General features: G+C 40.4%; 1 protein-coding gene across 3 annotated transcripts; it reads right to left on the bottom strand.

The window, feature by feature from the left end:
* Nucleotides 1–839: 839 nt before the first annotated feature.
* Nucleotides 840–24,442, bottom strand: G3BP1 (G3BP stress granule assembly factor 1). 3 transcript variants are annotated; one of them, XM_040605105.1, is made up of 12 exons: nt 24,191–24,442; nt 10,653–10,766; nt 9,314–9,395; nt 8,777–8,950; nt 7,890–7,980; nt 7,306–7,399; nt 6,748–6,952; nt 5,850–5,951; nt 5,122–5,233; nt 4,568–4,693; nt 4,352–4,482; nt 840–1,927 (listed from the first exon to the last, which is right to left on the bottom strand). In XM_040605105.1, exons 2-12 carry the CDS (start codon nt 10,745–10,747, stop codon nt 1,721–1,723), a joined length of 1,419 nt encoding a protein of 472 aa, XP_040461039.1. In that variant the 5' UTR covers nt 10,748–10,766; nt 24,191–24,442; the 3' UTR covers nt 840–1,720. The 3 variants fall into 3 exon arrangements, with proteins under 3 accessions (XP_040461039.1, XP_040461041.1, XP_040461040.1); XM_040605107.1 differs by having other exon boundaries at nt 4,352–4,461; XM_040605106.1 differs by lacking the exon at nt 24,191–24,442 and adding an exon at nt 10,862–10,977.
* Between the last annotated feature and the right edge of the window lie 291 nt (nt 24,443–24,733).

Genomic DNA, 24,733 nt, shown 5'->3' with positions numbered 1-24,733 from the left:
ACAGAGTAAAAATCAAAACTCTACTGACATCTAGCACAACCAGGCTGAACCACTAAGTTTGGCAAGTAAAAGGCAAAAAATTACTGTTCTAGAACAGGTAATTCTATGTGCCCTTTTGGCAAGGGCAGCTTTGCTCTAGCTTTAAAGCAAGCAAAGGTCAAGAGATATATATGTTGCATATGCACAGTGATTATATTAGTAAATCAAAAAAACATGGAAACAACCAACCCCGACACAGATGAGCACACTTAGTAAGCAACTCTATTGTATTATCAAGAGCTCTGAAGGTCTGGTGTAGACTCAACACTGCCATTTTCATCCAGATGTTTAACACCACACACTACAGAAAGAATACTGCTTTGGGCAGCACAATCTTACAAGATCTCTTTGATTGAAATTACAGAGTTTTGCATTTTATTTTCAGTTTCATCTTCTTTCAGAGGCAGCGGAGAGCATTCAACATCTCTCCCAACACCAAGACAGACAGGCACCTTCTGTACTTCTGACAAAAATGCCATCCGCCTGCTTCAGGTCTGGCAAAAACAAGGGATGAAATTAATGCAAAAATAACTCCATTACATACAATAGCTCAAACTGTAAAGGATGTGACAGAGGTATTTCTGCTTCAGTTGTACTTCTGTGACAGGGCCTGCCCAGCCTTAATTCACAGTTATGAATTCTGCGTGCAAAAAGTACTTGTTTTCAATTATTAAATGCAGCCAAACCAACGAACAGAAGGTATTACAAACTTCAGCTATAACCATCTCTACCTAGTAAACCTAGCAACTGAAGGAAGAACCTCTTCCTTCCCCTTGGAAAAATTCCAACATACTCTTGACTTGATAAAGCAAATCTAGACCTTTTTTATTTTTATTTTTTTTTTAAAACAATTTGCCAAGACTGGAATGAGAGATAAATAGAAGGCACAACAATTTTGCTTTTTTTTTTATACAAATACAAACTAAACATGAAAAAAACTCCCTATTTCAATAAAAAAATTTCACAAGTTCAGGAAAAGTGTTTTAAGAGTCAAGTTCTAGACATTTAAAACCTATCCCACAATCCAAAATTTTAAAGTGGTAAAACAGTAGTTCGAATTCCTTTCTGAAATCATGTATCAAAAGAAAAAAGATTCTACGGATACCCATTATTCCACTTTTACAGCGCCACAGAGAGAAAGGTGAATGTCTATTTTTCAAGTGGCAATATCTCCAGACCAGAGGATGTTCATACGACCCCCAAAGAATAAAATCAATAGTTTTGTTTTTCTGCCCTTGAAATACTTGTCAAGTACTATTGTTTTCCTATAGGCTCTTGAACGCATGCACGTGAAATATTATTCCACTGACTGAAATGCACCCAAATTCAGTAGAAAGGGCAAGAGAAAAAAAGAAAAAGAAAAAATAAAGAGACATTCCTTTAGGAAAAACCACTGGTACCAAAAAATCCAGTCCGCAAGTTTGAGGTGAACAAGAAAATTCAGTTTTTTCTTTTTAAAAATCCACTTTTCCTAAAACGTTGTTCCACAAAGCTGGAATCTGGGACAAGGACTAGAAAAAAAAAAATCACAAAACCATAACACAAACAAAAAGGGGCCAAAATAGTATCAAACGTAGCAGTCTATAACAGGCTAGGGCCACATTCCAAGATACCCAAGGCTGAAATTCACAAATCTGCAGGAAAAAGGGTTTGCGCCATCATGTCAACATCCGTGATGCGTTCACTGGCGTTGCCCGATCCCCCTTCCAGCTCCAAATCCTGGCTTCTGGGACATTCCTCCACGCGGAGGCCCTCGAATCCCACCTCCCAGCCCCCCACGAGTGCCTCCAGGTCCACGTGGTCTGTTATCTCTGCGGTCACCCTCCCTGGCAGCTCGTGTTTTCTTTTCCTCCACGTTCAGGCGCACCTCTCCCCTGAACATGATGGGCTGCAACAAAAGCAGAAGAGGTACTTTAATGACTGACTCACAGGTAACTCTTCCAACATCAAACAGATTTTTGCAATCTTGTCTCATATCCTCCCCTCTGTAGGGAAAAAAATAAATAAAATTGAAGCATTTTATAATTGTTACTAGAAAATGCCAATAGTCAAACTATGTATCCAGTCTTGTGGCTTTACAGAGAAGATATAAAAAAAGATGTGTGTGACACTTGAAAAGCAATCTCTAGCTTAACACTGAGCATTCTGACATCTTTTAGAAAAGCAGTGAACTATTGACAGTAACCGCCTTTCATTAATACATGGAAATTCATTGTCTGACACCATGCAGAGTCCCAGCTATTTTGTTTGGGTTTTTTTAATAATGGCATGAACAATGTCATATCATCTCTGCCACCTCGCTATACAGGACAGTGAAGTCTTTCACTTAGGTCAAGCTTAATTTTTTAGAACTGCAATGGCAAGTGGTCACTTGACTGGGAAATCCCACTGAAGTAAAACCACAGAGAAGCAGGACTACAACATCCCAGAAACCTCACTGCAGACAAAAAGTTGAAGTCTGCAAGAATCCACAAGCTACAGGAATAAGTACTCACTTTTTCAAATTATTCCTGCAGTTGCATAACAAACAAGAACATGAAAAATACGATCCATCACTGGCACAGGCACAACGTTTTCTTATCAAATGGGAAGAAGAGCCATTCACTTCTAGTGAACTGACTGCAAAAGTAGAACAGATCTAAGGATGAAGCACACTGCCCTCCTCTAGCCATCAGTGGTGCTGGGCAAAGATCAAAACATCACGTTACAGCCTTGTTACCAACTCCAGTGTAAACTCCCACATTTTACATCAGACAGACATCAGGTTTAGCTTCACTGGCTAACAGTCTACCAAAGTCTTTTAGACTCATTTACAGCAAAGCTTATCCTCAAAAAAGTCCTACTGTTTCAGGGCATATGGTTGTTCAAAGTACTGGGCCCATTTGCAAAACAATTCACACATTGAATATTACAAACAGAGTTTAGTGCTGTTCAAAAGCAGGGTAGGAGGCATGTTAAACTGCTTTTATAGGGCCTAAGTCTATATAAAAAAAAAAAGTTACACCTTATTTTAGAAAACCATGTCCATCCATTATAACTTAAGCATTTACATGGGCTTGCAGAAAAGATACTTTCGAGTGCACCAACTATTACACATTCTAATTCTAACTTGGAAGCCAGCACCTACTCTCTTCTTTGGCTCCACCTGGATGTAGTGGCACAGTTAAACAAGTAAGAGCCACAAATCCCTCAGCCAAGTGTGCCTTTGGTATTCCCTGGACATAAAGTCTAGCACCCAGCTCTTAGCTACAAGCCCCACTGCAAGAGAACTCACAAGTGAACATTTCTAATTTGTTTCAGCAAAGATTCAAACATGCAAAGTTTAAGTCACTGCTGAAGGTGTTCACATATTGTTTGCAGCCGAGAAATGGCTTAAGGATGCACTGTCACTGTACTACTAGTTCCCACACCAATTCAGGCCAAAGTCAATCAAATTTACTCAATCTTCTGTTTTAGACTTTACCCTAGACCACACTAGAAATGCTCAACCCACAACAGTAGGAAAGCACTTAAGGAACCAACTTTCAGCATTTCAATATTGAATCAGCAGCTCCCTAGCAGTTCTAAATACTAACTCACCAAACACTGCCACAAATGCTGCTGGTGTCCCTCAACTAAATGTGTCTAGCCACATGAGATATGCCAAACTTAGACCAAATCTCGAGGTTTAAAAATCTACACCCGCATTATCCTAAAATTTAAGAACAGAAATATACTGGTAATACTGCTGTACAGTAAAGAGGAAAGGATGTCCCTGTCTGGTGAAAAGCTAGGCTGTAAGCAAGCAAACTGCACAGCTGTTATGGTGCATCCAGATTGACTGCCTACCACAACACTGTACAGTCATGGGCATGTTGTGCATTAGCAATCACTGCTAGTGAGCTGAGCAAGTATTTCCTGCCTTTGCTAGCACAAATTTTTTCAAGCTGCAGACTAATATAGCTTCTCCCTTTCAACCCTTCTTCAATAAAAAAGATTCTATTTGTCCATAGGGTCAGACTCTCTCTACCTTGCCTTCCTAAAAGCATTTACCCGCTTCCTGCGTAGAGCTCAGCAACTTCCTGTTGGAAAATGGCTCCTATAATGAATAAATTCACATTCACCTGAGTTGTTACAAGCTACTTAAGTGACAAAAAATTCAACCTACACAAATGCTGCACAAGTCTTGGTAATAGCAGGAAAAGACATCACACCTACTTTAATAAGCTCAAGAAAGGCCAAAGGGAGCAAGTAGCATTTTTCTTGTTAGAGTAATCCGACAAACACTCCCTGTCACTAGCAGACCAAAACCAGTGACTACAAGTTTATTTACCCTGCTGCTAAGGATCTTCTGGACTGGTTCAGGATCATCAAACACCACAAACCCAAAATTAGGGAGCTTTCCACCACTGTTGATGCGGAGTTCAACAACATTGCCATAGCCTGCAAGAGAAAAGCCAAGTTCTTGGGTCATACATTAGAATGTTCTGTTGACCACGTTTGTGGCTGTAACCCCCAAACCCTAAGTACAGCAAAGCAGCTAACTTACTTTGGAAGAAGTCTTTAAGTTCAGTTTTATCCACATCATGGGGAAGGTTCCCAACAAACAGCTGATGACTGTCTGGGTATCTCACAATCCGTCTAGTTTCCACATCACCTTGTTCACCCTCACGAACTTGAACAGAAAAGCAGAACTTGTTTAAGAAAAGCCAGTCCCCACAAACAAAAAACTAAAATACAAAAAAGCAGCCACGGCCAGAATTAGCACCTTATAAAAGAATCAGAATTCACACTACTTATCCATTCATATCTAAACTAAAAGGTAAGCATTCTACACCAGCAAGTTTGTAACTGCTTTTTGTCACCTGACTGAAGGCAAACACTGGAGTGGAAACCTAGTCTTCAATAGAATGCTAGTGAAATTCAGCTCTAAAGACCACCATACATTCACACCAAGGTCATCTAAACCAACCATATCCACAAAAGTAGAAACCATTTTCTTACTGACAAAATTAATGAGATTTTTAAAGCTTTAATCATGATATTGCCTCCCCAAAACCATCAAAGAGCAGAAAACAGTTCATCCTTTGTAGTTTCACTTACTTGGTCTAGGACCCCTCTGTGGTGGGATGCTTGTTCGCTGTTCCCTCACTCGCTGATCCCTCTGAGGTCTCTGAGGTGGGGTCTGAGATTCAGGCTTTGCCTCAGGGCGGGGCTGTATAAATTCAAAGAGGAGTTAACAGTAAATAACTAGACATAAGAGCAGAGTTCACCTATTAAGAGCTCACTATCAAGTTGTTGAAAAAATAAATTGAAAATAAAGGAAAATCAAAAATCAGTTCTTTCTACCTGTGACTAAAATGCATGTTAGCTCATGCTGGCTGACAGCATACACATCACCTAAGTTAGAATTTCAAGGTCAGCACATTCATGACTATATACAATAAAGCATGTTGGCCCAAAGTGCAGTAGCAGTTACATAGACAGACAGTATTAACGTAAGTTACTTCATGATAAAACCTCATTCATGAATAGGCAGTGGAAAGAAAAGTTGCCTCTTTCGTGAAGAGGGTGCAATCATTTTAGATGACACATATATCCAGCGCTTGCATAAATACGTCTCAGTTTTCCTCCATAAGAAAAAATTCCTTCTCAACCCAAAAGCAAAGCAGTAACATTTTTATGAAGTCTATCAGGAAACATTGATTTTTGAAGTCTTTAGAGTGTCTGAGAATTCAGATCATAAGCAAGTAGATTTCACTATGTTTTTCCCCACTTCAGTTAATGTAAGCCAGTTCAGCACTTAACTTCTCTAGGTGTTGGATTCCTACCTGCGAGACCGGTACTTTCACAACGTGAGGTGGTATTCCTGATACTGGAACAGCTCCACTGGGAGGGAGGTTCTTACTGGTTACTGATGCCCAGGAAAATGTCTAAAAAAAACCAACCAACAAAAACCCAAACAAACGAAGATTGTAACTCAACTCCAGACACTTTTGTCCTTCCAAAATATATTCCTGATAGCACAGCTAACAAGACACAGGGTAACAGTAACAAGTTTTAGCTTGTCCTTGAAGTTTGGGATCCAGTTACTAGCACTTTCCCCACAACTTCCTTCAAAACATTTAAATTCAGAAGATTTAGCATAATGACAATGGGGTACCACTTCCACCCTACTTCTAAGTTCTATGGAGAGTTGAAATAGGACACAGCGTTGGCCTAAAACCAAATATCACATCAAGGTTAACCAAAGCATTGGTTTTGTACTCATTTGTCTACTTTCATCTCCCTAAACACTGAAGAGTGACAAAAATCCCCAGGTACAAATGAAGCCACATTTCACCAATTTTCCTGATTCAGCAGGTCTGTTGCAGTCTGTTCAGATTTTCAGAAACTGTTTACAAAGAATCTGAATCTCTCACTGCTGCCACAGTTCCCACACCTACCAAATATACAAAGCTTTACCTTAGCTCCTGGTATTTTAACCAACTAGTTACTATTTAGAATTTCAACTACCTGTTCTTGTAGAGGAACTAATGGGAAAGAGGCAACTTGTCATGAGAAGAGTAATTTGGGCAGGAGGGGTGGAAATTATAGAGTATATGAACACTTTTAATTGCAGCTTTTTCTCCTCTTGCCAGAGAAAGGGTCATGCTCTGTAGAACGACAGGAGTCAAACATACAAATGAAACCACCACATCATAAGAAAGAGCCATCCACTGCCATTACCCTGGAATCCTCTTGCACTGCAGGAGCCGGATCAGCAGGAGCTGGAGAAGGACTCTTTTCCACAGTCTCTTCTGGAGCTGACTCCTCTAATACCGGCTCAGATTTTTCTTCCTGCACCTCTGGTTCAGGTTCCTGTTCAGGTTCTGGCTCAGGCTCAGGCTCTGCCTCTGCAGCAGTCTCTTCCAGGTGTTCCTCAATGTCATTGCTGTTAAGCAGCACCACAAAAAGCAAGAAAAAGAGGTACTGTATTTATTACTGGGTGTTAAGAAATGCTATTTGTCCAACACAGAACTCAGGCACACTGCATTCAAGAAGAACAAGGTTAATCCTATCTAAATAAGGCCACACTGCACAGGGATGATGGAAACAAGTTTCACATTATTAAACTATAAAGTTGCAAAAGCATTACATTACTAAAAATCCAGAGTCTCTGCATGCAGCCTAACAGCACTCTGGTTTCAGCTGCCCCATAAACAGAACTTTTAACTACCAAAGAGAAAAAGCATCAGTAACAAATTAATTTGACCTGTTTTACAAGCAGTCTGTATTACACAATACCTGACAGCCTGCTCATAATAAGCACCGGTATCATCAGGAACAGCCTCAGGTGTCTGCTGTCTTTCCTCAGGTTCCTCCCCTTCCTCCTCTGATTCTAAATAAAAGTCAGAACAGGAAAAAAAAAAATACACCAGATAAGTCTTTAGTACTTGGTTCAAATACAAGGCATCTTCCACAACATGCAGGTTAAGTCACCGGTGAAAAGCACATGGGAAACACTATCAAGATATGACACAGAACAGATTATTTCCTTATACTTCTACTATCACTTTGGTTACTCAGTTTTGACCAAGGTTAAACATGTTCTAAATACTTCAGAGAAGTAGATTTATAGCCTACAAGTCTGACCACAATTGCTAAAATAAGTTTTACAGGTTTTTTTAATGGAAGAAGAATATGCTAGAAAAATTACAATCATCTGCATGTCACAACTGCTTGCTGGAGTGCAAAGGAAAAAAACTAGATCACGAAGCTTAATGCTGATCTGCTCTCTCCAGCAAGGTTTCCTTTGGTCTGGGAGTGGACTATTCATACAGACCCAGAAACAAATATACCAGAACCACCCAAAAACTCCTGCTACTTACCCTCTGGAGGCTCAGTGTCAGAGTCACCAAAAACCTCATCTTGGTAACGGAAGATATCATTGTGGACATAAAACTTGTTTGCAACAGAACCCTAAAAACAAAATCAAAGGAAGAGGCAGGTTCAACTACATCAATTGCAGTAATATAAAACATGAAATAATGAGAAAACAAGAACAGCTTGAGGAAATCATCCTCCCCAAATAAGATTAATCAAACATGACTCCTTCAACAATATGTGTATTATTCAGGGAGGGGGGTGGGGGGAAAGGACACATCATACTAGCAAGGCAAGTATGCATGGAATAGTGGGAAAAAAGAATCAATTAGCGCTTTGAATTCCAATAGCTCACAACACTGGAAAAGTACCAATGAAAACTTTCTGGGGTCTGAAGTATTAGTTATTAGCTCCAAGCCAAACTGAAAAATAAAGTGATCTTGCAACACTTTTTTCACTATCATTTTCAATTACGTGGACTGTTTTGAAAGGTATCTTTTTAAAAAGCCACCTCAAATGCCAAGTCAGCGCTTTATAGAACAAGAAAGTCCAGAACCTTTTTCTACTAGTTCTTTTCAGTAAGAGGACCAGCTGCTAGGAGGGCAAATTGAAGAAAATAACCTCAGAAAATGCTTAAGAAAAAAAATATGCATTGCACATACCTAGCAATCAAAAGTTATTATATTTACAACTGTAACATCCAAGGTTAATGTATGACCATACAGAAGTAGTGTCATTTCCTAAGGAATATGCAGAACATCACTGCTGAATTTTGTGGCAAACTACCTTCCCAGTCTAACCCTTCAGATTCTAACACTGAACCAGAAAGACCTCATTAATCTGACATGGTATTAGAACCACTATACCACCACTAGCACTCAATACAGCATACCTCAGGCGCAAGTACAAATGTTTGCATGAATCTGCGCACAGGCTGCATGTTATTGGAGAGCTCTCCCATCACCTGGACTACAACACCATCATTGAGAGTAGCATGGGCATCCACATGACGAATCTTTGTGTGGCAATCCTTGAAGTTCAATGACAGCACCTTCTTGTGGATATCCTATGAAAGAACAGTGTACAGGTTACCCTGCAGAAGCCGTTTCTGCTAAGTTAGCAGCTTTCAAAGAAAACAAAAACATAAAACACTGTTTCAGACTATATTCCCTAACCCTAGAAAGGAAGCTTCGCAGGATAATCTTTAATTGTGCTCTGCAAGCAATTTTACATGAACTTTAATAAAGGAAGCATATCTTGCCTAATTATTGCTGTCACAGACAGTTTTCTCTCCCTATTTTTTTTTTTTATTTTCCAGAAAGCACTTGGACAAAGGGCGATCAATCACAGCTGGATATGCATCTCTGCTTAATCACAAAGATGACAAAAAGAAGGAAAGAACAGTAAGATTTTTTTTTTAAATACTTACAGATTGCCCATAGACTGCGTCAGCTGGTTTTCCATTGGAATCCAAGCCACCATGGACATAGGAAGAGTTCTTTCCATAAAACCTGTTGGAAAAAAATATTTTAACACTAAGCTTTGTTATGTAAGAACATTTGAGCCTCCACATTAGAAAGCATTATGAATCATTTACTCTCGAGCAATTTTTCTGTCTGAATTATTGGTATATAGCCATACAACTCTATAACCCTGTTGGTAATTTCGGGGTGCATGGGTTTAATCAAAGGGGAAAATGCAAAGTTCTCCTGTGTAAGCTGCAGCATTCAGATATGTCAGACACCCAAGCACTAATACCCAAAACCAAAGCCTCACAGGAGTCAGATGACCCATTTCCATTCTCCCTTCTCTGTACAAGGTCCCTAAAGCAACACAATACCCTGAACACCTGGAATGCCAAAGGCTTTCCCTCAACTTCTAGTTTAAAGTTTTGAGCAAGGGGCAATGGTACTTTTTTGTTCATCTACGGTAAAGAAAGTACTGCAGGTAAATCTTCCTTTTTGTAACTGAGTGATGACAAGCTAAAATGGCATGTGACTGCATTCTGCCAGCAGATAAAAAGCATAGAACTTAACTCCATGGCACACTGTCAACCCACATGAACGTGGTCAGCTGTCCCACCAAGTGGACAAATATTTCAAGTGTTCCTGAGACTGGAAGAAGGAAAGTTTCAGAAATTGTCTAGCTACTCAAAGCACAGCAAAGGAAAAAAAAAAGAAGGGGGTATCTTCAAGAACAAGGTTAGTTCTAGCATACAGGATACCTGTCAAATCAAACAGGACCAATTTGTTTGGATAACAGGTTGTAGTTTGCTGCACATTCCTAATTTCTCTGATTTTCCTTTAAGAAAGAGTTGTCGGTAAGACTACTGAGACATAAGAATATACAAGCATGCATCATTCTCAACATTTTCCCCCTATTCAGGGGGCACTGTATCAAGAGAAAACTACAAAAATGCTTAATTAAATAACATATATCCAATTATAATCAACATCTATATTGATTACAACTAGAAGTAGCAAGCAGAGCACTCCTGATTTACATTTTTTCCTCCACTTAAAATACATGTCTAGCAGCATTTCAGTAGCAACTAGAACACAAGTAATTCAAAGAATTCCTCTATTACACATTTTAACCCAGCTGATCAAAACTGAAAGCAAACGACACCCTTAGCCTGTCTTGAGTAAATCAGATTAAATGTTCAAATTCAGCAAGCCAAGATGTAATAAGCTTATTCACCAATTTTAACATACAAATTAAGAAATTCACACGGAGAAACATGATCATGAAGTGAAGCAGAACTTTACCTGTGCAAATAGTCAGGTGCTTGGTTCAGCAGAGTATAGTACTGCCTCACGAATTCCCGCCCGACCAGCAGGGGACTTGGCTTCTCCATCACCATTTCTTTGGTCAGCTGAAAACTACAGAAAAATCAGAAGCTCCATATGACGTGAACATTTCACACTGCTGTTCACATACCGACAGCATAAGCCACATCACTGTGGAAAGCACGCACCAAACCCCATTATCTGTTTCACCACAGTAAGCAGTTTAACCAATGTTTCAGAGTCATCAGTCTTCGGTGCTGAGAAAAAGACTACTGGGTACAAAAACCAGTGGCAGGAGAGGCCGTACAGGTAAGGGAGATTACCTCATAACATGCCAGCATTTAATCATCCTACGTATCCTCAGTAAAAAGCAGGTGGCAAGCAAGTATGGTTCTTCAAGAGGATTTGCTAAGTGGCTAAGTCATTTACAGTTGATCCAAGTTCTACTTACCTCACTTGACTTCACAATCAGAATTAAAAGTCAGATGTTCTAAGGCAAAGCCTGTGCTAGTGTATTAGAGGCATTTTTAAAAGGTCAGAACAAGTGCAATCTAATTTTATCAGCAGTGCAGCACTCTCTGCTTGTGAGTGACAAGCGCTGTAGAGTAATATCGGATTATATTAAAATTACCATGCTACAAACAAACGTATGCTATTCTTCCCCCCGCTTCCACCAAACTCAGCAAGTCACCCCTCACTTAAATCCATCCAGAAGACCAGTCAAATGAACAGCACCACCCACACCTGGGCCAAGGGACAAATCAATCTAGGTACCTTCTACCTAATTCCCATCAATTTGTTAAGTTACAGAAAGAAAAAAAAAATAAAATAAAAAAGGTCTTCGCAGGTAGATTACACAGTATGTGCATCTTCAGTCCCAATCAGTCAAAACCAGAACACATTCCTACGTTTCCTTGCTTTCAGCTACTCATACACACCACTCACACTCATACAAATGAGGTTCAAACTGGTCAGGAAAAACACCAATACCAGAGTATATTCTTGCTACCTAATACAGAAACAAAAGTAGATTTTCTGCTTCATAGTCAATTATACCAATAGGTAGCAGAATGGGTGCTTAGCAGACAGCTTTGCTATTGATGTATCACAGACTATATCTGATAGCTAGTTTTCCTGCAACTATTCAGGCCCTGTAGTGCAGACAGTAAAGTGCTATCTGCAGTAGGTCAAGCAAATGTTAACCAAAAGGGCATTAAAAAGACCCCCATGTAGCAGCTGAAATAACTTTCTCCCCATTACTGACCCTCAATCCCTTCCCCTACACAACACTTTCCCCACACACCTGGTGAGAAGATTCACCATACACACACTTAAGGTGTCATGCAAATCAAAACCAATACACTGCTAACTTCAGCCCTCCAGAAAGCAATTCAGGAGTCATCATTTACTTATCTGCTTTTATTTAAGGCTGTATATCTATAAATAGCTCCAAGAACTGTCAGATTCAACTAAAAAAAAAGTCAAACTAAGGTAGTCCTCTACACAGACTAACCTAGACGCGAGCCTGCAAAGTTCATACCTAGGCAGTTATATTAGGACAAGCTCTCCCTTGTCCCTATACGTAACAGCATCCTGTATCCTGGATAAACAGAGATGCACACAACTACCATCTGAACAAAGCAAGGGGGGGGAAAGAAAAACGACTGCCTCTCCCATGTACTTGTACTAAGCCTTGTCCTAGTTCATCCAAGGATCTTGTTTGACACTTCCATTACATCTGCTGAATATCAGAGTCCTTTAAATGCTAAGAACTGACAAGAGACTGTAGTTTCAAAAGGCAGAGGCAACCTACCAGGTCAGGATTATTACAGCAAGTTTCAAATGCACACCATAGCAGGCCAAGGAAGATAACCAGACTGCTGGATGTACCAGAAAAGCAAAACAGAAACTTCCAACCCCAAAGAGAAGAACATACAAAAAAGATTACATGGAAGCTGGTATTTCGGATAAAGCCAAGTCCAAGTCAACCTGGCAAATTCCTTATCTTTCAAACTGTGGTCTAACACCCAACATACTGCAAACAAAAGATCCAAGACAATGCTTAACCATACTGGCAGAACATACAGATAATGTATTTGAGATTGTAATCACACCTGAACTCCCAGCAATGATCAGCACACACTGCATCTAGCTCATTTGGAGATACAGTACACAAATTCCTACCCTGGGAGGTATGCAGTTTAAGGTTCAAAACAGGAGACTTAACTAGAACACTATTAATATGACAACAAAACTTGCTATAACTCATATACACAGTATGTTTTGCTCTGCTTTTAACACAATCACAGTTTTTTTTCCACTCTGTAAGCTTCAAAATAAGTGCAAAGTATTTTTTTAAATATATGTGAGAAAGATCTGACAGGCTCCAGAGGATGTGTACATTGAATGCCTGCTCTTTCAGTAGGAAGGGTGTGTATCCCCTCCATATGAGGAAATATTACTTACATGGTAACATGCCGAAAAAATAAGATTAAACATGACCTAGAATGGAAAAAGGCTTTTCAATACGTTCAAAAGCTTTCAGTTGTTTGAGGGTATTTTCAAGAGCTAACCATGCAGAAATAAAGTGATATTCCATGATCGGGTCTGGCCCACAGTAAGTGCTCACATTCTGCAGACCACTTGCATTTTAAGAAGGTTGCAGTATCTGTGGTTTTGAAGAAGCCTTCAAACTGCAAGCGTAATGTGTTATGGAGACAGATGCCCGAGACCAAGCACAGTCCGAAGTGACAAAACCTCAAAGATAGGAGCTTGCTTGCCTTCAGTGCATGTTAAATTAGATCCCCACAGAATATTATCAGATGAGAAGAAACACCACAGGTAAAGTAAAGTTACAATTGTGGGTACCACTGCCAATTTTCTCATTTGTTTCCTGTCAGCACTTGGGAAGCTCTATCATTATGAGGTGCAGGACAACCCTAAAGCAGTAGGAATAGAAACTGCAGACAGACAAGACCTGCACTTACAGATCCAGTCAGATTAACTGAAAAAGCAAGACTTAATTGCTCCACAACAGTTAAAAAACTTGCCTCTGTGCTCCGAGTTTACAGTTAGAAAGCCAGTCCCCCAAGATCACTGTTTGGAGTATGACAAGAGCAAGCACATGTTGCCTGTTCACTCTTCTTCCTGTTTTTTGGGGTGGAGAAGCTGCAAGAGGAACATATAATTTCTTTGTAAAGACTAGCTTCCCCTGGAATTCAAGCTTATTTCTATAAACAAACAGGCAGGTTTTCTACTCAATTCTGTTAAGTGCTGAATGGGGCTCTTTGGAGAGTTATCTCCAGCTGCTTCTAAATATGAATGTACGAAGCTTGACATCCTCCCACAATAGTAAACTCTTACCTGCAGCACACAAATCTCATTTGTTCATTTAGCAAAAAGCTCTTGCTGATTTCTCTTCTTCAGTGAAAGAGTCCTCACCTGTATTAACCCACTATCATGTCATCCTCAATGCTGTTCAGCAGAGCACTGGGAGAGCTCACAAGACAAAGTGGCTTGTGCTGATTATGTCTGTCACATTTACCTGCTAAAAATTAAAAATATTTTTTTAAAAAACAAATCAAAGGACTTCCCTACTGCTATGGGTGAAAAAAATCTATCAGAACTAACTCTTAACGTTGAAAGAGGAATAGCAGAGTGCCCAGATCTCACTAAGTGGATCTGAAAAGAAATGGGAAAAACCTTTACATGACCTAATCGGAGGACAACAATCTGTTTTTACTCCTGCTGCACCTGCTGCTACACTGCCAGTTACCATCTGTTCTTGTCCTCCAGCCAGAAGAACCTGAATGATAGAAGCCAAGCATCCCCAGAGAGATGTTTCGCTCCCTACTGCTCATGAGTAATCTATTACACCACTATTCCTTGACCTAAGAATAACTGCAAGTATTTTATACTGCATTTCTACTGCACAGAGCATAGTAGTACCAAATGCTTGAACCGTCACTACATTACTCCTGATAGAAGCTTATCCACACATTTTTGTGTCGAGTTAATGATGAAAGGGTGAAAATTGACAGGAAAAGCTGAAAATCAGACAATTTAAGATTCATTCATAAAGATGCATTCATATTACTCCATATGTAAGACAAACTGAGTAATTCAAGTTATAACAAATACACTAGAACAGTTCTGCCACATAACTGAGCCTTTTCCTTAAGCCAAGAGACTTACAGGAAGACAAATACCTCCTTTACAGTGGTTATCACCTGGGTGGTGGAAAATTCCACCATCTGTTACAATGCTCCTACTTGGCAGAAAATCAATGCTAGGCACGAATTTCTGAAGTACAGTTATGTAAATTCTGTATTAGCAAATTCAGATTTATACATTTTTTGTTTTGTGGACATTAGTATTCAGAAAAATAATAGACTCAAAGAACACCTAACAGTGCTAGTTAGTATTAGTCTGAACCTTATTTCTACTAGACAAGAAAGAAAACGTCTCCAATATACATCACACAATGTTCAGGCTGTCAGGGCAGCTAGTGACTGCAGAACCCACTTAGCCTGATGTAACAAGCCAAAGGACCAGGCTCCATAAAAATAAAATACGGAAATCAGAAAATCCCAAACTTTACTTCCTGAAGTATGGGGCAATTTTAAACATCTTCTGTCAAGCAAAATGTCAGTACTAACAGAAAGGTAAGCTAAAATCTACATTGAAGCATATTCTAAACAGGCCACGGTTTGTTTTTAACATTATCCTTATGCCTTTGTTCTCGGCCATCTTAATTTCCATATTTTTTACTTTTATTTCAGTAAAAGGAACAATCTCAAAACCCCCAAAGTTACTACAACGCATTATAGTTCTGTGATTGGTATATCACACATCAGATACAGGGAACAACCATACAGAAGTTTACACTTTCTCTTTTGGCTATTTGCATGCTATAAGGAGACTCATTTGATACAATATTCTTGTCCATCTCTACAAATTGGTAGAGTTTACAGAGTACCAAAACAATCATGTTGTCTCCTCATCCTTTCAATTACAGGGTTAACCAACTAAAATATTATCATAGAGCTATTAGACTGTTTCCAACAACTTTTATGAAATATAATTCAGATCTTTCACCTCTATAACTTTACCTCTAAGTATACAAAAGCAACTCACAGTACAAATTATGTTACCCAGATAAAGATACTTCTCCCCTCTAAATCAGAATGTCAAACTTTTCACACAACTCTACATCCCTCATTTTGATATCAATTAATTCCTGAATATAAAAAGGCTTTCAGAAAACTTAAGAAACACCCAGAGAAGCTCACATGGAAAAGAGGTGACTGTATCCAAGCATGTCATACTACAAAGCTGGCAAACAACAATTTTGCTAGACATTAAAGGTCTGGTCAATAGTTAATAGGATTGCGTAATTAAGCGTCATTTGGGACTTCTCCAAGTTGCTTAGCAACAGGTGAGCATGTTCAAAGCTACAAAGCTTTTATCTGTACATGGTTACTACTGCTGCTTTGGACAAGAAAAAAAAAAAAGTAGTCAGTAAAAAGAAAACTCCTAATATGCCTCCAACAGGCATGATATAGATTAAAAGTTAAAAAGCAAAACAATTCCACTTAATTCCAACAATCCATACGTTTCACTTGACTAGCATCTGCTAGTGCTGCTGATTAAGCAAAAAAAGTAATAAAAAGATAAGCTAGAACCTGTGTGAGCTATGCTACAGAGCATTACAGAGTGAACAATGAAATACAAACAAGCTGAGCTTGCAACACTAGGCGCGTTCCAGTGCCCATCTCAACTGGGGATTTATATCATTACACCAGATAGCTCTCAAGTAGTTAATGTAAACCTTTTCAAGAAAATTCGTATTTAAAATGCTACAAGATACCAGATACCTTTATTTTAACAGAGCTTTAGCTTTAACTACCTTTGAGGAACAAAAAAAACCAAACCCCACCCAATTGTTGACCCCAAGCCTAAATTATGATGTGCTGAAAAAGCACCTCAAATAAGTAGGCAACCAAAGTCTCAAAACACTAACCTCCTTTAAAAGAACAGGTCTCATTACTGGCCTCCCACTGGATGCAGAAGTAGACAATGTCACAGGTAACTCTCACAGCAATACAGCCTGTATTTTATACAGAAGCCATTACTGACAGTTGCCTGCCTGCAACCAGTTCAACTTCTTTGCATTCTGACAAATTCAGAGGGAAAGTATTCTGTCTGAAAGAAGTTACCTTGAAGGTAGCATTATTTCACAGGAGGCATGACACTTGGAAGCCAGAGCCTGAAAGCTCAGCGATGGGATAATTTAGCCAATGAAAAATGAAATACTTGAAGATCAAACTGGAACAAGTGGTGAGGTTACCAGCATTCAACTCTTACTAGATCTCCTGGAAACATTAAGATAGTCCATAAGGTACACTTCCAGAAGCAGGCACTCCGCACTACCCAACCAAGATCAGAGCAGTATGAAGTGCTAGACATATCATGGAGAGAAAGTAGCCTTTATTGATCATCTTCAAAACCAACACCTAATAAAAGTTTGAGGATCCAGATCTACTTTAACACAGCTGTTTCTTCATTCACTACAGCAACTTGTGTCTACCATGTGACAACCACCCAACCTACAAAGACATGCAGTTCCAAAGTTCATAGGGTACCTGAGGGTGCTATAAAGAGCTGGATCCTAAAAAAAATAATTGTGGGGGAGTGACTTTGGCTGAATGCCAGGTGTCCACCAAGCAGCTCTATCACTCCCCTCCTCAGTTGAATCTCAGGGTGTGCGGGTAGAGGGGGAGAAAATAAGATGAAAAAAATATTTGTGGGTCCAGAGAAAGGCAGTTTAGTGAAGCGATAGCTAAAGTCACCCATGCAGAAGCAAAGGAAAACAAAAGATGTTATTCTCTACTTCCCATCCACAGGTAATGTTCGGCCACTTCCCAGGAAGCAGAGTTTCAGTATGGGTACCAGTTCCTCCAGAAGACAAATGTCATTAATAACGAATGCCCCCCACTTTCTCCTCATTTTGCTTGGCTTTTGTATCTGAGCAGACATCACATGGTATGGAATATCCCATTGGGCCAGTTGTTGTGGCTATGTCCCTTCCCAAGGTCTTGCCCACCCCCAGCCTACTGGTGGTGGGTGGGAGGTCTGAGATAAGGCCTTGATGCTGTGCGAGCACTGCTCAGCAGTAGCCAAAACACCGGGGCGGTATCACCACTTTTCCAGCTACCAGTACAAAACGCAGCACTGAGGGCTGCTATGGGGCTCAGCCAGACCCAATACTGTAATCATATAGCAACCAGAATGCTGCATCCTTGGGCAAACAGCTTTCTCTGTGCTTAATTACCCTGATGCTGCACTGCAGGGACGCAGAGCAATACCTGAACCCTCTTCTAAAGTTATTTGAGACATACTGATGAGGAACACTATAGAAAAGCTAGACATTACACCAACAGACAGATAAGAAAAATCAAACAAAGTTAAATATTCTCTAATCAAAGTATCCAAGCAATCAATCCAAATTTAAATGCAAGAAAAACATGTTCACTACAAGATTAAAAAAAAAATTAAAAATTACATTCAATACTGCCCATGCTAGTACTGAAAAACCCCTCAGCTTGCCAGTGGCAGATGGGAAGCCTTACTCAGCAGCAATGCACAGCCCTTTAAACACTGTAAGAATACAAATAAACCATGAATTGCTGCAGAAGAGCTGTCATTGTAGAAGTCAGCCTGTGTTTTTGCTAACAAGCCCAAGTGTGATCCACAAGTTGATGGATATGGAGTCTGCCAGTTTGTAGACAAAAATTCTGTGCTTCTTGTATTGTTCAGCTCTGCCAAGCAAGACAGATCAACTGAAGATTTCTACTGCTATTATTCAAAGTCTAAAAGAACACCCACCATTTCAGAGAAATGTAATTCCTACAGCATTAAGCTCAAAAGCTGAGAAATAAAATATAAAAGACAACTACCTAAAGCATAAGTTAAGGTAGCCGACACCAACATCTATACCTATACAGTAAAGACTTCATCTGGGGAAGGGAACAAAAAGATACTAGATACAATTCCTGTAGTTAAGAGCATAAGGGTCCAAAGAAAAAAACAAATTAGGTCCTCTTTAAAAGGGGAGAAAAAAAGAAACTAACCCAGAAGAATCTTAAAAATTTGGTTTTAAAAAGTAAGTGATATCAAAAGAGTTTCTCATCAAGCTGTTTTTCTTGGGTTCTTCTCCCTTCAAAATGCTTTGTTTTCCCTGAGTGCTGGGCCTATTTTAGTGTGGGTTCGGATTTTTTCTTTCTTTCTTCCTTTTAAAGCAGTCTCAACTGGCTTCCGATTTTCTACTTTGTATCACACAACCATCACTTCTGTTAAGTGACACAAAAACTAGCAATACAAAGAAAAGGGTAGTATTTCTGCAGAAGCAGCGTGAAGTACTGGAGTCCTTGCTTAGAATTAGCAGCAAGAAACAGGTTTTAGGAACAGCTGCCTCATGCCTATGATCCAGCAAGGGTCACCTTTCAGTAGCCAAATCTGCAGTCCCCCTTTAGACTGCAGCTAAGGCACTTAGCATTAGTTTTTTGAAAGTTCTTCTGTACCGTGTCACAGGAGAAAAATAATCAAACTTAAACTACACATACCTAAGTTTGTCCTTTCTTATGTTACAAACAGATCATCACATCAAGTTACACATGCCATTTATTACCTACTTTTGCTTCAACAATGTGCACTATATATAGATTTATGATGGGGAAGTGAATTTTTTCTTTTCTGTTCTCAGATGTCTCAATATGGCTCTGCCTCTTTCAACAAGTCACCAGAAATTTCCTACTCATTACACAAAAGTGATACGGGGTAGGCAAGGTGGAAGACCTAGAACTAAACACACAAATCTAAGTTCCTGTTACTTAAGTTTTATTGTCTAAAAAAAAAAAAAAAAAGAAATACTGGAACACCAAATTAGAAATCTTAATCTCTCGTACTTCTAGATATCCAAAAGGCAAGGAGAGAGCCCTGGATTGGTAACTACTTTGCTAAATTCCTTCTGTGGAGGACTGCCATTAAAAACACACTTGCACACAGTCTCAGAAGTACAACCTGAAGCTCAGTCCCTATTTGGGGATTTTTCATGAAACAACTTCACCTGCAGTAAGTCTCACCATATAGGTCAGCCAGTATTTTTATTTTTGAAGCATATATAGACAATGTAATCCTCCTCCAATAACAGCTGTCCCCAAGACAGTCACAATAGTCTACATGCACTAATCCCTTTGAATTCCTTTGTGCATTTCCAGAAGTATGTTTCTCAATTGTTGAGAGGCTATACCTAGGTATGTTAAGAGCTCCAAAAATGCATAGAACATGTCTCATCCCCTCTCCTTTTTATATTAGAACAGTTCTGGGAACTGTTCATATCCTGCTTGAGTTTGACAGAGGAAAAACTGGAAATAATCTTGCTACTGAAAAAAAGTTAAGCAAGGCTGCTGTAGAGGGACCTGCTGCAACATTAAGCCAAGATGATCTGCCCTGAGCCTAACTAGTAAAACTTCATGTTGTCACAGAAAGATAGCTATGTTGCATTTAGCATTACAGAAAAAAAAAAGTGGCCATTGTGATTTGACAGAAGTCCAAGATGAACTCCTCTTGAAAATCTGAGCTCTCACAAAACCCAAAGCCTTGAGAATTCACAGAAATATTCCTACACTTATTTTAAAATAATCCTAAATAATTTTTCTAAACAGGCTCTCTCCTACACCTGGGCAAAAGACTTTCTCATCTCTAACCAGACCTATTCCAACCTTTTACCCTACAATCAGAAAAAAAATTCTGTAAAATTACATTTTAACCATGCAAATTTCATCCTAAAGGGTAGTAGGATAGTGCTAACCTGAATGGTTTATTTACTCATTTTTAAAAATGAAAAATAAAAGTCAGCTTTATGCCTATGCTGCTCTCCAGACTAGTCAGTGATAGAAGTAGCTACTTAAACCCAATGATTTTGCCATTAGAACAGGTTTTGTTTTGACATCCAAGAGCTGCTCCAACAACTCGATGAAGTTGGCAGCAGGTCCAGTCTTCTCTTAGGTCTGCAATTTTTCCATTTGGCTCCACTGCAGCTTCTTAAAGTAAAAAGCAAAAGTTACTCATAGGCAGTCAGAAGAGGCAGATTAGAACACCCAGCTACACAGACATCACAGTGAAATTCAAACTCATTCCCACTTGGATTAAAATCACCAGGATTAAAATTTACCAAAATATTTTCTGCATGCCAAGCAACAGATACTTGTAAAGAGAGTGAACTCTTTCACCTCTACCCATTTTGGCCACAGAAGACTCTTAACCTTCATATGTTGACTGGATTCTAGCACTCAAGACTGATCCGTCACAGCATTGTTAAAACACTTAAAAACAAAACAGAAAGTCAGCCTAAGAGCAGTCGTAAGTGAAACAAGAAAACAGTACAGGGCAACGCAGAAGAAAATAGAAGATGGCCACTAGCATTTTAGAATGCAGTATTTTACATTTGCCTGAGCCAGTAATCAGGTTTATAACTGATTATTTGTACATAGCTGACAGCTCACAATCTCCTAGCTCTGAAAGCAGCACTCCACCAGCTATGCCTTTCTGGAAGAGGTCCAGACTTAATATAGCAAAACTAGGACCTCAGACCAGTATAATATTCACTGCCTGCAAAGTTTTAGGGAGTCTTTCAGAGTAGTTTAATATCAAGCATCTTAATTTTTTTCTTTCTTTTCACTACTCAATGAGGTAGCTGAAGATTATCAAGTCTATTAGCAATTTCAGCAAAAAGTTAATAATTACTTCAATTGTGGAAATTTTCTTTAGGTACCTGTAAAAAAGTATCCAGTTTTATAGACAAAACTATCACTTTCATCTTTGGTTTGTTTCAAGCACAGCAGACTACAGCCAGCACAACTAGCACCATCCTGCTAGAGCCCTGCTCTACTTTGATTTCCTCAGATTCTTCTTTCATCACATTAGTCAGACAAAAAGGCACAGGTCATAATATTTAAATGTTTTCTAACTCATGAAACAGGCCATTTATACTAATCTTATGAGTGCTCTCTCAACAAGTACTCCTGTTACGAACAGAAATATCAGTATGTACTTAAGAGTATCATCATCTTTGTTTTATTTTACTTTCATTAAAAAGCATTCCTCTGTACGTATTCAACTTACAATTAGCAAGGTGAAAAACAAAACACTAGTTTCTTCTGAACCAACAAAGAACTTGCTGTTTCATCAGGTGCATAAAGATTTCATGTTTAAAATTAAGATATTCAAACTTAAAAAAAAAAGAGTATCATCAGTTGTGCTGAAGTCCATTGACACTATTGTGCCAGCAGCAAACTGAACAGTAGAGCAGTGGTCATTATAAGACCAGTACAAACAAGTCTTCTAGTACGTTTTTGTTGTTTCTTAGACTGCAAATGCAAAGAATTCCTACAAAACATCCTGATGTTTACACTTGACCCACACAAAGGAAATCTTGACCACCAGGTCTTCTATCTTACTTATGTTTTCTATCCTTCAGCTTAAGGAGTTCACACTTAAAAGAATACAACCCAGCAAAAAAAGGCAGTTGCCCAATTCACATTAAGTCAAGAACTGGAGTCCGCTACTTAGCACCTGATGTACACAACATTTTTTTTTTAAAAAAATTACATTTAAAAATAAGATACACATTTGCAAAGGTCGCAATGTTGATTTGATTATTTTTCTAGTAAGTTTTGTATAATTACACTTCCTAGCACGTTTTAACACTGCCTTTCAGGCAAACTAGTCCCTTGAACATGTGATGCTATAAAAAAAGTTGGGAGATCATCATAAAGATGCTCTGCAACTATTAACATGTAAGACCTTAAGCATATAAATACTTATAGCTAAATTGAAGACTAGCTGTATATTCCATCCACTGAGGGTTTTTTTATTATTTTTTTCTCCAAAGCTAGATGCACAGTTTCACAACATTAACTATACTGACTGAAACACTCCAGGAAAAGGTGAGTTCAGTTCACAGGATGTGAACATGCTACTACCAGTATCACGGAAGTATCACAGAAGTATTACAGAACTACCTATTTACCAAAATGATTAGGTTTGTTCTTCACAGAGGAGCAATAAAAGTGAAAACTTGGTCAAAGGGAAGATTTCAAAAAAGGTTTGAAACGCAGTTTTTGTCTGTCAACTTCTGTACTCCCTTCTCTTTACATCACCAATCCAAAAAGTCTTATTGACTAAGGCCAATCCAACACACACTCTACGTTTGATTTATGGCACCTGGAAGCATTAGCCTTCAGAGCCTGATAGTGGTGTCCACATTTCCTGAAGCTGTCACTCCTGGCTGTGAGAGCACAGGCTAGACAAAAATAGCATCCACTGGAAACATGGCGGCTTGCTGCAAATGCTGCTTTCCACCAATCGTGGGAACAAAAAATAAAACTATCGGTTTGTTTGTAAAGAATACTTATTACATTCACGCAACCCTTAACATAACAGGTCACCAGGTAAACCCGTTGAGAATTCCTATCATATTAGATCATCCAGATCAAGACTAAAATGTACCCGACAGATATACGGAAACCTTTTCTCTGGTTTTCCTCCAGCAAGTATATTTAGGGCCTTACAAGAGGCTGGAAAGTCTTCATACAAGCACTACTTCACATTTAAATCTTAGCTTAATCTCGGATCCAGCCAAGGTCATGCGGTAAGTCAGAGTAAGATACACACTCCCCTTCTGCTCGCATTATGACTCCCTTGATCTACGAAGTTGGAGCCAGGGAGACACTTACGATATGATAAACCGGGAAAGACACCCTCGCTATGTAAGCACCCAGTATTACTCCTTCAATCTACAGCTACTACAGACTGTTGAAAGGGGCTCTCACAACTACGTACCAGGCGTTCGGTCGTCTCATACCCAACCCCAACCCCCCTCAAAGAAAAAAAAAAAAAAAAAAAAAAAGGGCGCCACAAAAAAAAAAACACAAAAAACCATGAACACAAAGCCAGCGGATAAAAAACCACCAACAGTCCGTAAAACCGAGAACAAAGCTCGCAGCTCCGCATCTCGACTCGCACAATGAAGGCCCGTGAGCGGCCGATCCCTCCCCCCGCAAATAACGCTCCCTCCCAAGTAGCTGCTGGCCGAGCAGCGCCCCATCCCACCCACCCCCCCGCACCTCTCCGAGGGCCCGGGAGGTTCCTCCCGCCCGAGGGCCCCGCGAAAGCCCAGCCACGGGGTCGGACGGGAGCGCGCTCGCCACAAAGCGCCGCCGGCACCGGGCGGGCCCCGCAAGCGGGACCGGGACAGCGGGAGCCACCTCAGCGTCAGGAACGCGGGGGTACACCGGCAGTCCCCCTCCCTCAACGGACCGCGGCCTACCAGGGGGGTGGGGGGGGGCACCTCAGGCCAGGCCCGGTGTGTGCGGCCCGCAGCCGTCCCTGGGAGGACGGGACCCCGCCGGTGGCTCCCGCCCGCTCCCCCTGCAGCCACGGACCCTCCCCCTCACCTGCGGGCGGAGTGGGACGGGAGCGGGAGGCGTCGCTTCACCACAGGCCTGCCCGGCGGACGAGAAGCACCTCACGCAACGGCGTGCTCTGCCGCCGGCTAGATATATCCGGTGCGCAGCCTACCCCAACGGGAGCCAAACGAGCCAATCGGAGAACAGCGGTAGCCTTCACTCGGATGCTAGTTGGCCCACAGCAGTAAAAAAGGCGAGCGAAGAGCTGAGAGGCAGCTCAGGCTACCAACCATGCGGCCAGGCTCCGCGGGGCCGTGAGAGTGACCGACACCTAGAAGAACCAATAGACGATAGGTCTCCCGCTGATGGGGTGGGACGAGACCTAATAGATTTCCCCTTTAGCCAATAGGACGACGCTACCCGCGCTCCCAGGCGCGAAGGGCGGGGCAGGTCTGACGCCGTAGTGTGGTTGAGCCGCACAGCAGCGCCCTTGAGAAAGTGCTGGTAAACCCCGTTATAGAACGGGGCGGCCCCTCTGTGCGGCACAGAGCGCAGCCACCAATGGGAGAGCGTGGCGGGCCTGACGGACAG

This window comes from Falco naumanni, chromosome 8 (assembly GCF_017639655.2).
Source record: "Falco naumanni isolate bFalNau1 chromosome 8, bFalNau1.pat, whole genome shotgun sequence".
NCBI classification, from domain to species: Eukaryota; Metazoa; Chordata; class Aves; order Falconiformes; family Falconidae; genus Falco; species Falco naumanni.
The sequence above is the reverse complement of the archived record's forward strand: the minus strand, read 5'-3'. Positions and strand labels throughout refer to the sequence as shown.